This window comes from Chiroxiphia lanceolata, chromosome 3 (assembly GCF_009829145.1).
Source record: "Chiroxiphia lanceolata isolate bChiLan1 chromosome 3, bChiLan1.pri, whole genome shotgun sequence".
Taxonomy (NCBI): Eukaryota; Metazoa; Chordata; class Aves; order Passeriformes; family Pipridae; genus Chiroxiphia; species Chiroxiphia lanceolata.
The window spans coordinates 7,426,027-7,438,405 of record NC_045639.1 but is presented as its reverse complement, the minus strand read 5'-3'; the positions used below and the strand labels follow the sequence as shown (position 1 = coordinate 7,438,405).

The 12,379-nt window shown below is 39.0% G+C and overlaps 1 protein-coding gene across 1 annotated transcript in view; it reads left to right on the top strand.

Moving 5' to 3' along the window:
- Positions 1-12,379, top strand: part of KIF16B (kinesin family member 16B) — a 133,412-nt gene that overhangs the window by 23,995 nt on the left and 97,038 nt on the right. Inside the window, 8 exon segments of the mRNA XM_032682679.1 lie at positions 1,438-1,535; positions 2,034-2,143; positions 2,734-2,876; positions 3,736-3,904; positions 4,061-4,192; positions 7,267-7,442; positions 8,763-8,828; positions 12,316-12,375. Of these exon segments, the coding sequence (XP_032538570.1) occupies positions 1,438-1,535; positions 2,034-2,143; positions 2,734-2,876; positions 3,736-3,904; positions 4,061-4,192; positions 7,267-7,442; positions 8,763-8,828; positions 12,316-12,375 (954 nt within the window).

Here is a 12,379-nt window from a genome sequence, read left to right as displayed (position 1 = left end):
CTGCTGCCACTTACCTGTAGAATCCCACCAGGCAAATTCTTAGATACCTGGAGTCCCTGAGCTGTGTTCAAGTTGGATGTTTGTTCTGGTTTGTCCTAATTTGCCTCCTGCTTAATTACAAGGCCCCTGACTCAAGGCACAAGAGTATTTTTTGCCTCAGCAGTGAATAGAATTAGAATTAGTCCATCACATCAGATCTCTTACGCATTTTTAGACTGCAGGCAAATTGTATCTGACAGACTGTTTTGTAAGCTGCTTCTGAGCCTGGAGCTCTGAGCCCAAAGCTCACGTGTATGTCCTCTCCCTTTATTCCTGGGAGCCGTGGCTCTGAAGGAGTAGCTGTGGCCATCCTGAAGTGATGGGAATGAGGTATGCTCAGCAGGTAGTTGGTTATCTACCTCATCAGACTTGGTAGGAATGGGGCAGCTGGGAGCATGTGGTTTCTTGTCAGATGAGACCAAAGCTGCGTGGCCCTCTGCTGCTCCTCTCTGCTGCTGGGGAAAAGCCTTGTAGCTTACTGTTTGGCTGGAAAGGGCACTTCCTGGAGCAATGGGAAGAGGAGAGCTCCATGCTAAGTCTCTGGATATCTCAGTGGTAGCTGCTGCCTGCAGTCTGATGTGTTTGACATCAGTGGTGGAGCAGCAGCCTCACTGGGAGGAGGCTGAATTCTCCAGTGCCAGCTTAACCAAGAAGCTGACATCCTGCTGCTGCTGTGTTAGTTGAAGTGACAAGGACCCCGTAATGGGTAGTTGCAGCCCTGCTAGTAAACCACAGTCTGTAGGGAGCTGTGAGAAGAAATAGGTTTTTTCAGATTGCTTTCTTAAACCAACCGAGCACTTCATAGATAAAAAACCCCTCTTTAACTGCAGAGTCAAACATTCAGAAGTTAAATATCAAATTTAATTTAGCAGCATTGTGGGATACAGTGAATGTAGGTTAAATTTTGTTGTTGTGTGCTAATTTACCCGGGGGATCTGCTGCATCTTTCAAGACAGGAAGGACTGTGAGCTGGGGATGGGGGTGTTGAATGAAAATGGCTCATGTGTATGGCTCTTGTCCCATTCTCTGCAGCTGTTGCAAAGTCCACAGAGAAGCAGTTAGATAAGATGCTAGTGAGATAAGGCAGTTCATGTGTTGCTTTGAGGAGCCGGTTTCTGCCTTAAGCTGGTTTTGGATTATTCAAACTGAATGAGAGGGACAAAACATATTGCAATAGCAAAGAAATGGAGCTAGTGTATACATTCTGCACACACAAGTGTTAAAGTGGCAAGCTGACTGCAATTAAATAAAAGGCAAGAGAGTATTTGCTGAGAAGTTTTGATTTTCCCCCTTTTTCTGCATGCTGAGACTCTCAACTAGTGACCTTGGGTTTTACTTTTCCAAAATATATTGTGCATGCATATATGACCTTGGAAATAAGTATGGTTGTTGTTGCAGGGTGATGCAGGTTTGATACCTCGAATTTGTGAAGGATTGTTCAGCAAAATAAATGAAAAAACAAAGCGGAATGAGGCATCCTTTCGAACAGAAGTCAGGTAGGTCTTGGCGTGTTAGCAGTTCCCAGGTTATCAAACTTATTTCAGTTACAACCACCCTGTTTCACTTTATCTCTGAGAAAAGCGTGTGTTCTTCAAAAATAACTTTCTATGCTTGGCCTCAGTCCTATAATTGATTTTTGTTGGCAGTCATAGTCCAAATGCACAGCACTTGTAACTTCAACCCAAGAGCTGAGCCTTTTGCTTCATTTAAATGACAGTGAAAATATCTTTGCTACTGGACAACATCTTCCTTATTTTTACCCTTTATTTCAGGCTGACATTAGGAGATCTTGATCTTGCTGATGTCTGCTTCCTTTCCACTTGCTTCTTGCTTTTTTGGCTTTTTTCCATAAGTTGTAGTCATTTCTATCTTAAGCCAACTTTGGATCTATTTTCTTTCTCCAAGCATCTTGCCTTCAAACACAGTGTTCACGTGAGTTTCCTTTTTTAAAGACTCTTGAATCAGTCAGTGGCTTTTTATTCTTTCTCTTTCAGTTATCTGGAAATTTATAATGAACGTGTGAGAGATCTTCTTAGAAGGAAGTCATCAAAAACTAATAATTTACGAATACGAGAACATCCAAAAGAAGGGCCATATGTTGAGGGTAAAAACACTTTCAGTGTTATACGCTGGATATTTTGTTACCTTCATATATTCTAAAGTGTGATGTCTAATTGCATAGGACATTTTATCTTTTAAAATCTAAATGATGATCAATACAGTGCTTTGCTTTGGTAAAAAGCATGAAAGGAATAGCCTCTCATTTTGCATCTCTACTTGCTTTCGCAATTCTAATATTATTATGTAGGTTTTTTGCCTATAAATTTATAACATTTTAAAATAGTGTTAAGAGATGCAATTGGTTTTAATAGTTTGTTGACTATAATTTATAAATATTAAATGTTTAGGAACCTATTAGGACCTAATTGTCTTATTCTGTTCTCTACCAGGGAAGGTTCATGTCTCTTGTGGGATTATGCTTATGTTATTGTACTAAATAATTTAGTAAGATTGCATATTTTTTTCTTATTTACTGTAAATGTGTGAGTTGTCTGGTGTTCACATAAGGCCTCATTTCTTTCCTTAAGTGACAATTGGAGCAATATTTTGCAGTAGTGAGGGCAATTTGAATATTTTTGTAAAGTAAAATCAAGTGCATGTATGAGCACACTGTAACACTCTGCTTTTCTTTAGACTTGTCTAAGCATTTAGTGCAAAATTATACTGATGTAGAGGAACTTATGGAAGCAGGAAATATAAATAGGACAACGGCTGCAACTGGAATGAATGATGTCAGTAGCAGGTCTCATGCCATTTTCACAATCAACTTCACTCAGGTAACAAAACAAAATGAAACTCCCTGGAGAGATTTGACACATTTCCTCAGAGCATAGTGATCTTTTTGTTTATATGTAGTAAACTCCTTTTCAATGACTCCTGCTCTTCATCATTGTTTTTGGGTGTGCTTTTTAGACAGTCCATGGATAACCTGCTAGATGCAGAGAACGCAGCATAGAAGCGGTTCCCTCTCCTGTCAGAACTTTGCCTGTCTCCACCCAAACACACAACACACACGCACACTCCCATGCACCCTCTGTTCACTAATGATGAGTTGCTTATTGCAAAGCTTTCAGAAGAGGATGAGAGGCAGGCAGCAGAAGGTTTTGTTCTATTGTTGTACTGCGAAAGTAGAAGGACATTTGAAACAGGGCTATCTGAGTTGATTTGTCTGAAATGAGATAAAAAATTGGGAGGAAACCTCAGTTAAAACATAGAAAATTGCAATTGTCACTCAATTGGAGGTGGAGAAGAAATGGAGTGTAAATGTCTGTTCATGCTATAACTTGTTGAAAGCTAAATATGAATATAAATGTTACAAGCTTAATGAAATGAATACAGCGCATGTTCACTGTGCATCATGTAAATTCCAACTCAGCGTCACTGCTTGTCTGTAAGTGGCTAGAAATTTGCAAATATTACAATTTAAAGAAATAATATGGAAGTTACACAGCAATTCATTATCAAATGCCTTTCTCTGGCACCTCTAATACACCCGTCCTCTGAAACTCTGCTATTGTAAGTAAGTTAAATTCAGTTGTGTCATGAAAAAGGCCACTTAATTGGATTTAGTAAAATTGCAGCATTTCATAGCTTAACATACTTTTGTTTGTTTGTTTGTTTGTTTGTTTTCTGTAGGCTCAATTTGATTCTGAAATGCCTTGTGAAACTGTTAGCAAGATTCATTTGGTAGATCTTGCTGGAAGTGAGAGAGCAGATGCCACTGGTGCCACAGGGGTTAGATTAAAGGAAGGAGGGAATATTAACAAATCTCTAGTTACTCTGGGAAATGTAATTTCTGCCTTAGGTGAGTCTCCAGTTTTTGTGCTTGTCTGTCTTGAGGTTTTTTTAGTCATGAAATACCTTTCTGTTTATTTACTTACACAAATAGTGGCCTAACACATACTGGTTTTGAAAATGAATAAAAATACATAATTGCTTTTTTTCTACCTTCATGTCACAGCTGATTTATCTCAGGATGCAACAAATCCACTTTCAAAGAAGAAGCAAGTATTTGTGCCTTACAGGGACTCTGTGTTGACTTGGCTGTTGAAAGATAGCCTAGGAGGAAACTCTAAAACTATAATGATTGCCAGTAAGTGTTTTTAAATTACTTTTTTTGCATTATAAACAGTTTGTGCTTAATAGGAGTGGCTATAAATATTTAGATTCCAGATGTTTTGTTAAGGCAGAACATTGTTTGCACATATTAATGGTTCCTTTCTTTCTGAGCTTTCTGGTAACACTCTGTCATTACTTACACTCTTTAAAGTGTAAGTAAGGCTTTGTGCATCCAGTCAGTACTAATTTGTGAATCAGTTTGCTATTCCAAACTGTGTTGCTTTTTGTTGCATTAGTAGCAGAAACAACCTGTTCTCTTTTGACATTCTGTGGGGAAGATTGTAATTTTTATTTACTTTACTGAATGCACACAGTGTTTTAACTTTTTGTCTAAATTTAATTATTTATGATCAGTCATCTTGCAAGCTTCTCCTTTTTACCTGTAGGATGCTCTGTAAGGATCCTTTGGTTTAAAACCCTACCTATGACGTGTATTGCAGGTTTGTCAACAAATTGAAATGGGAATTCCATTCCTAAAACCCCCAAGTGAAGCCAGGAGGATGTTTAAGGGCAAGAGAGGATGTTGGAGATTTAGGAATCACAGAATGGTTTGTGTTGGAATAGATCTTAAAGATAGTCTAGTTCCACCCCTCCTGCCATGGGCAGGGACACCTTCCGCTAGACCAGGATGCCTAGAGCCCCATCCAACCTGGCCTTGAACACTTCCAGGGTGGGGAATCCACAGCTTCTCTGGGCAACCTCTTTTGGTGTTCCTCCTTGTCCTATCACTATCTGCTTGTGTAAGAAGTTGCTCTCCCCCTTTTTTATAAGCCCCCTTTAAGTACTGAAAGGTTGCAGTGAAGTCTGTCTGGAACCTTCTCTTCTCCAGGCTGAACAACCCCATCTCTCTCAGCCTGTTTCCATAACAGAGGTGCCCCATCCTTCTGATCAACTTCATGGCCCTCATCTGCACCCAGTCCAACAGGTCAACATCTTGTGCTGAGGACTCCAGATCTGGGTGCAGCACTGTAGATGTGGTCTCACAAGGGCAATGTAGAGGGAGAGAATCACCTCCCTGGACCTGCTGTCCCCACTGGTTTTGATGCAGCCCAGGATGCAGTTGGCTTCCTGGGCTGCAAGTACAGAATGCCAGCTCATGTCTAGCTTTTCATCCACCAAAAAGAAATCACCAAGTCCTTCTCCACAGGGGTCCTCCCAGTGAGTTCTTCTCCCAGTCTGTACTCATGTCTGGGATTGCCCTGACCCAGGTGCAGCACCTTGCACTTGGACTTTTACCTCATCCTCCCTTGGGACCACTTGCCAAGCTTGTCCTGGTCCCCTTGGATGTGAAGAGAAGAGCAGCTCTGAAACTTCTCTCTCGCTTTGCTGCTCAAGTGAAACATGGTCTCAACTGATGCAGTCCTCTTTTGGGGAATGGTAGGAGAGCAGAAATGAGGGAATAAAATGCATCACATCAAATTCTGTTTCTTCAGTCACTTTGCTACAGTCAAATTCTCTGGATAGCAGTTCCTTGTTGCATGACTTTGGGGATGTTTTTGGAACCCATACCACTTCTTTTCCTCAGGCTAATCATAGTAGTGCCAACAGAAGATCTGGACCAGAGTCAGCTTTGCCTTTCTGGCTGTTTAAGTAATGCTGTGCTGGCAACTTTCTTCTTGATGCTTTTTTTGCAGTTACATGGTTGAGTAACTTTTTTTTTTTTTGAGACAGGGATTGTGAAGAGAAGTTTTAGAAACACAGTGAGCTTTCAGTGCCTGTACTAATGATTACAGTGCCCAGCTTCTTTTTCAGCTACTTCCCCATCTATTAGTGATGCCTCTGTGAGGCAGAGCCCTGATGGTTGATCTTTTATCCAGCAGTAACTCTACTGATAATGTGGCTGAATTGCATAACAGAGCCTGACAAGCTGTCTGGATAAGTTTGGCCTGCCTTTTCTGTAACTAAGCACAAAAACATGCAGGAAGATAATTTCAAACTGTAGAAAAGGCTGTTATAAAAATACATCCAATTCTGATTTGTCATATTTCTATAACGTATTGTAACATCCTTCTAGAAAGAGAATAATTGAGTAGTGGAAAAGAGACAGTAGATAAAGCAGGGAAGTGATAGTGTGAGCTAGGGGAAGTGTAGTCTGTTGCCAGGTGCATCTCCCATAATTCAGGGAGTCTCTGTGACAAAAAGAATATTTATTACTGTTGAGAGAATGAGAAAGGACAGAATATTTTAGTTACTTGATTATTTTTTCAAATGTTTTCATTGCCTGATTCTCTGAGTCTCTTGTTCAGTTTGATCATTAAGATTTCTGGTCCCTCATCATTTCTGGATGGTATTTGCTTCTATGTTTTTGCTCATATATTTGGATGCAGTCATTATCTTTTTAATTGGGAATACCCTATATATTGTTAGGAAAATTAAGGGAAGAATAGCATTTGCACTTCATTTAAAGTTCTTTGGTTTTGCTGGTTAGGTTGCTTGTGAAAATAGTATTGCTTTCTCTTGATGCATCAGATAGTTAACAGTTCTGTGTGCTGCCAGATGTGTGCGGCTCAGCAGAACAGCAAGGTTTGTAAATTATAGAAGCTCTTGTTTTGGTTTTCATGTCTGTTTTCTGTTTATTTCGGTTTAATTTTCTTTTTAATTTCCATTTAAAAGGACTGAACTCATTGTGTTTTACATGAAATGTTTTTTCCATTCAATGATTATATTGGTACTTTTAAAATACTCAACATTTTTCGCATTGGTATTGTAAAAAAGAGAAAAACCTGTGAAGTATTCATATAGGACATTTATGCTTACCAGAGAAATGTTCAATAGATTGACAGCAAGATTTCTTTGCAACACTTGATTGTTAGACCTGATTATTCTAACACGCTATTCTCATACAGTATTTACTTATAAGCAGAGTTATAGTGACATGAAAGCAGTCGAGTTGGGTGCAGAGTTGGAACAGATTGTAGCCATACTGGTTAATCGTCTATTCCTATCTCTTTATCCACATTAAGTTTATCTGACTTTTAAAATATAAACTAACTTTGGTACATGAAACATATGGTGCTGGATAAACTGTTTCTGATTTCATCTCCCCAGCTATTTCACCTGCTGATGTCAATTACGGTGAAACTTTAAGTACACTTCGCTATGCAAATAGAGCCAAAAACATCATCAACAAGCCTACTATTAATGAGGATCCCAATGTCAAACTGATCCGTGAGCTGAGAGCTGAAATAGCCCGATTAAAAGCCCTGCTTGCTCAGGGGAATCAGGTTAGCTTTACTTGGAATTTATGTGTAATTTTCCTTGAGTTATAACATCTATTTCTAGAATGTAATGGGATAATTATCTTTCATTATATTGATTTGAGTAAACAAGCTCCATGAGGCTATGAATGAATATTATTTTCCTGATTGAATCAGTTTCCATATGGCCAGCAGATTACCTCTTTTAACATAAGGGGGGAAGAATTGCCATCCAAAAGCTTTTAGGTTTCTCTTGATATAATCAGAGCTTGATTGCAGTGTGCTGTGGAACAGGTAGTCACCACAGCATAAGGAGACTGAGCTGAGACATGTTTCCTTGGTCTAACTTGATGAACTGAAGAGGTACTTTATGTAGTACCTTAAAATAAATAGAAGGTTTTAAGTATTTAAGATGCATAAATATAAAAATGTAGGAGTATGGATGGGTTGATTACACTTATGTTTCTCCCATATTTTTAGGAGAGGAAAGTTAATTTATTTTCAAATTATGGTTTGATTTAGAGTTAGCAAAGTAGATGTAACATGGACCCCTTTGAAGATCTAATGCTCTGACCTAGTTTCAAGCTGTAAAACAGTGGATATCGCAAAATAAATCTGGTTCAGTGGTAGGATGTGATAGATGGCTATGTGGGAGATGACAGAGAACTTGCTTAACTTAATTGAATTTGTGATGGTTGATAAAACAGCAGATGGTGTGTTATGTATGCTCAGTAGAACATAAATCTCTGCATAATTTCTTTTGTGGTTTTCCTTTGTATTCCCAGAATGCTATATTGCAAATGCTTCTGTAGACCTGAAGATACTGATTACCAAAATATAGTGCTGGATTCAGTGTAGAAGGTCATATAACAATGAGTGCTGCTTGTGTGTGTGTGTTGTACAGTAGTTTTCCCTCTTTTAAGGCCTAAGTAACTACATTAACATATAGTTACTAAAGATAAGCAATATACATACATATTACAGCAAAATGGTTAACTTTTCACGCATAATAAATTTTCATGTTTAACAGAAATATAAAGAAAGATGTATCAGGCCTTACATGTTATGAACGTGTGTCTGGTTTCAGTGTCTGCATGTGTGTCACCATATGTGTAGACAGTGAGTGAAAATAGTACTCTCAAACCAATTTGTATTTAAAATATCTGCTTTGACAAGATTTTGATTATTCTTTTTACAGTATTTCAAGGTAAAATGAAGTATATTAAAGTTTAAAAGATTTTATTCTAAAGAATCAAAAAAAGTTGAACAATTGCATTTCACTTGATTCCCCCAGAAATTGTTCTTCTTCTTTCTTTTTGACCCGATGTTTACTTTTTCCAATTTTAGATTGCACTTTTGGATTCTCCGACAGCTTTAAGTATGGAAGAAAAGCTTCAGCAGAATGAAGCAAGGGTAAGTTATAATTTCATAAACCAGTTTTTAAACAACAACAAAAAAAAGCTGGCAGTCTGGATGTAGGAGTGTTGTTAATTTTCAGGATTCTTTTTATGCACAACTAAGTTTTGTCCCATCAAACAGCATTGTCTTGATGCTTTAAAAAAAAAAAAAGTGTGTAAACTTGTAATTTGTTGTTATATCTAAGAACAAAGTATATCTTTGATATTTATATAACGGTTCTATTTCATGAAAAGAGTTTTTTCCCAGGCCAGCTTGTCTTACTAAACAGGTATGTTTGTAGGTAGACTAGAGAGGGAAAAGCCACTAAATCACAGTAATAAGTAGCAAGTTACAAAATATTCAGTGTGTAGAAAAACTAGTAAAGATTCGTGGGGAAAATAGTCAACTCTTCTATGCTTTCAAGTAATTAATAACTTGTGTTGTGGGTTTTTAGAAAATTTCAGTATTTAAGTCCAGTGTGTGCAAATATGTTTGTCTTTTTTTGAAGGGGGTCTGAGATCTAGGTGCACTTAAAAGTGTGCTTCACATCAAATTGTTTCAATGATCCAGGCAAGTGTAGAGACTGGAAAAAGTTCCCAGAAGTTTAAATAACTCATAGTGTCCAAAAGAATATAGATATAATGGTGCTCTCATTTAAAGCTACTGCAAACTGGTTTAAAAAAAAAAAGTATTGGTCAGACTGTGGAAGAGGCAAGAGGGAGATATTTGGAATTATTCAGCTACATGGCAACAAAGATTTAATTCTGAATATGAAGATGCCAATCAAGTGTAGATATGATGCCTTTAAAAAATGGGGTCTTCTTAGCTGGTTTGAATGGTAAGATTTACAGTGGTGCTACTTGGACCTTTAGAGTTAGAGAATGAATGTCTTGCTTTGGAAATCCTGTTTTATTTATATCTTTAGTTTTATTTTTGAGTACAAATGAAAAGCTTTTATCTAAGATTAGCTGAGGAATATAAACTGCTGTCTGTATGCTAATTAGAGTACGTTATGCATGCTCTGACAGTAACCACAGCTTGCCTTGCTCAGAAATGTTGGCCTCTCTGTGTGGGGAGTATATCGAGCATATTTTATTATCTTTTGTCAGCCTCATTAAAAGGTTATGTGATTAATATTCATGATAATTACAATAGACATAATTACTGAAAATTCTTAGCGGATATTGCAGTAGTTATGGCTTTTTACAATTGAATGACTGCAATAATTAATTTGTTTATACAGATCTAAAGACTTTATCACCATATTTAAATTATCTGACAAGTATATGGTGACTTTCTTTAATGAGTTGATTTTCCTTATACAAGAATGAATTCAAATTGTTTAATTGAAAAATGTTTCATTTTTAAAATGAAATTAAAAATGAAATGTTTCTGAGCAATACAAATTGTTCTGATATGGTGAAAAGACCTATGGTAGATCTTCATGTTTTTCTTTAATCTTATAAAATTTATTCTATTTTAGCATTCCAGTTGGCAGCACTATGAGTGATAATGGTGTGTTGAAAGGTGTGCTTACTTGTCTTTGTTGAAATCTTCAGATACAGGTAGAGATGAGTGAAATTTCTGTAGTTCTCATAGATTAGTTTGCAGTTGATCTGCAAAGACACTGAGCAAAGTAGGCGTGTGGCAAATGTGGAGATGTTTGGAGCAACTGGATTGAAGATTTCTTTTTTCTACAGCGGTTTTATATGAAAGTTAACGTACGAGGTGGACAATGGGATGAGTAGGAAAGGAAGGACAAATCCTAACCATTCTGTTGGCCTGACCTCAGTTTGGGGGAAGATCACGGAGCAGGTCATCTTGAGTGCCATCACTCAGTGTGTACAGAACAACCAGGAGAATCAGGCCCAGTCAGGAGGGTTTAAGAAAGGAGGTCCTGCTTGACCAACCTCATTTCCTTCTATGCCAGGGTAACCTGCCTAGTGGATGAGGGAAAGGCTATGGATGTTGTTTACTTGGACTATAAGTAAAGCCTTTGATTCTGTGGAGGAACTGTCTGCTCAGGGCTTGGATGGGTGCATTGTTTGCTGGAGTTATGGTGAATGGAATTAAATATATTTGGCAACCAGTCATCAGTGGTGTTCCCCAGGGCTCAGTTTTGGGCCCAGTCCTGTTTCGTATCTTTATCAATGACCTGGACAAGAGGATCGAGTGCACCTTCAGTGAGTTTGCAGACTACACGGAGTTGGGTGGAAGTGTTGATCTGTTGGAGAGTAGGAATGCTCTGCAGAGGGATCTGGACAGGCTGGATTAAAGGGCCAAGGCCAGTGGTCTGAAGTTCAACAAGGCAAAGTGCCAGGTACGTCCTGCCCTTGAGTCACCACAACCCCTGCAGTGCTCCAGGCTGGGGGAAGAGTGAGTGGAAAGTGGTAGAGGACGTGGGGGGGGTGCTGGTCAACAGTGGCTGAACATGAGCCAGAGTGTGCCCAGGGGGCCAAGAAGGCCAATGGCATTCTGGCCTGTATCAGGAATAGTGTGGCCAATGGGACTGGGGAAGTGATTCTTCTCCTGTACTCAGCACTGGTGAGTGCTGTGTACTCACACCTTGAGTCCTGTGTCCTCTTCTGGGCTCCTCAATTCAGGAAGGACACTGAGGTGCTGGAGTGAGTCCAGAGAAGAACGACAAAGCTAGTGAAGGGTCTTGAGCACCAGTCTGATGAGGAGCAGCTGAGGGTGCTGTGGAGGCTCAGCCTGGAGCAAAGGAGACTCAGGGGGAAACTTACTGCTCTCTACAGCTCCCTGAAAGGAGGCTTGTAGGGAGGTGGGGTTCAGTCTTCTCCCAGCTAACAAGTGATAGGACAAGAGGAAGCAGCCTCAAATTGCAGTGCAGTGGAGGCTTAAATTTGGTATTAGGAAAAATTTCTTCATGGAAACAGTTGTCAAATGTTGGAATAGGCTGCCTAGGGAAGTCATTGAGGTATGTAAAGATGTGTAGATGTAGCGCTTAGGAGGGATGTGGTTTAGTGGTGGGCTTGGCAGTGCAGTTGGATTTGATGATCTTAAGGTCCTTTCTAACCTAAATGATTTTATGTTTCTATACCCAGAGCTCCCAATGTCTATAATGCTTGTGCAAGCATCTTTTCACTTCTGTGCTGATGTCAATGAAGTGTGTGGTTTCTAAGTTATGGCAAACTTTGCTCTGGTTCTCTCCTGAAGGCTGCTGGTCTGCCTCTTCCTCTGCATGCCATCCTCTGGAGGGGAGTTTAGCCTGTGCCATAGGAAGGGAGCTGTCCTGTTATACCTAAGGGATCGATCTGTGGCAGTGAACTTCGTAGTACTGCTGAAGCACTTTATGGAATAATTCCATATTTCTTTGAAAACCCATTATTTGGTGTGGCCATCCCTGAATGAAACATTTTATGCTGGAAATCAGAATTTTGTGTTTTGAGGGAGAGGTGTTGTAGGTATGGCAACTTATTGCAGGAGCAACAATGTGAGAATTAAGGATGAGATTTTTTTCAGTATTTGTTTTCTTTCATAGGTGCAAGAACTGACCAAAGAGTGGACAAACAAGTGGAATGAAACTCAAGATATTCTGAAAGTAA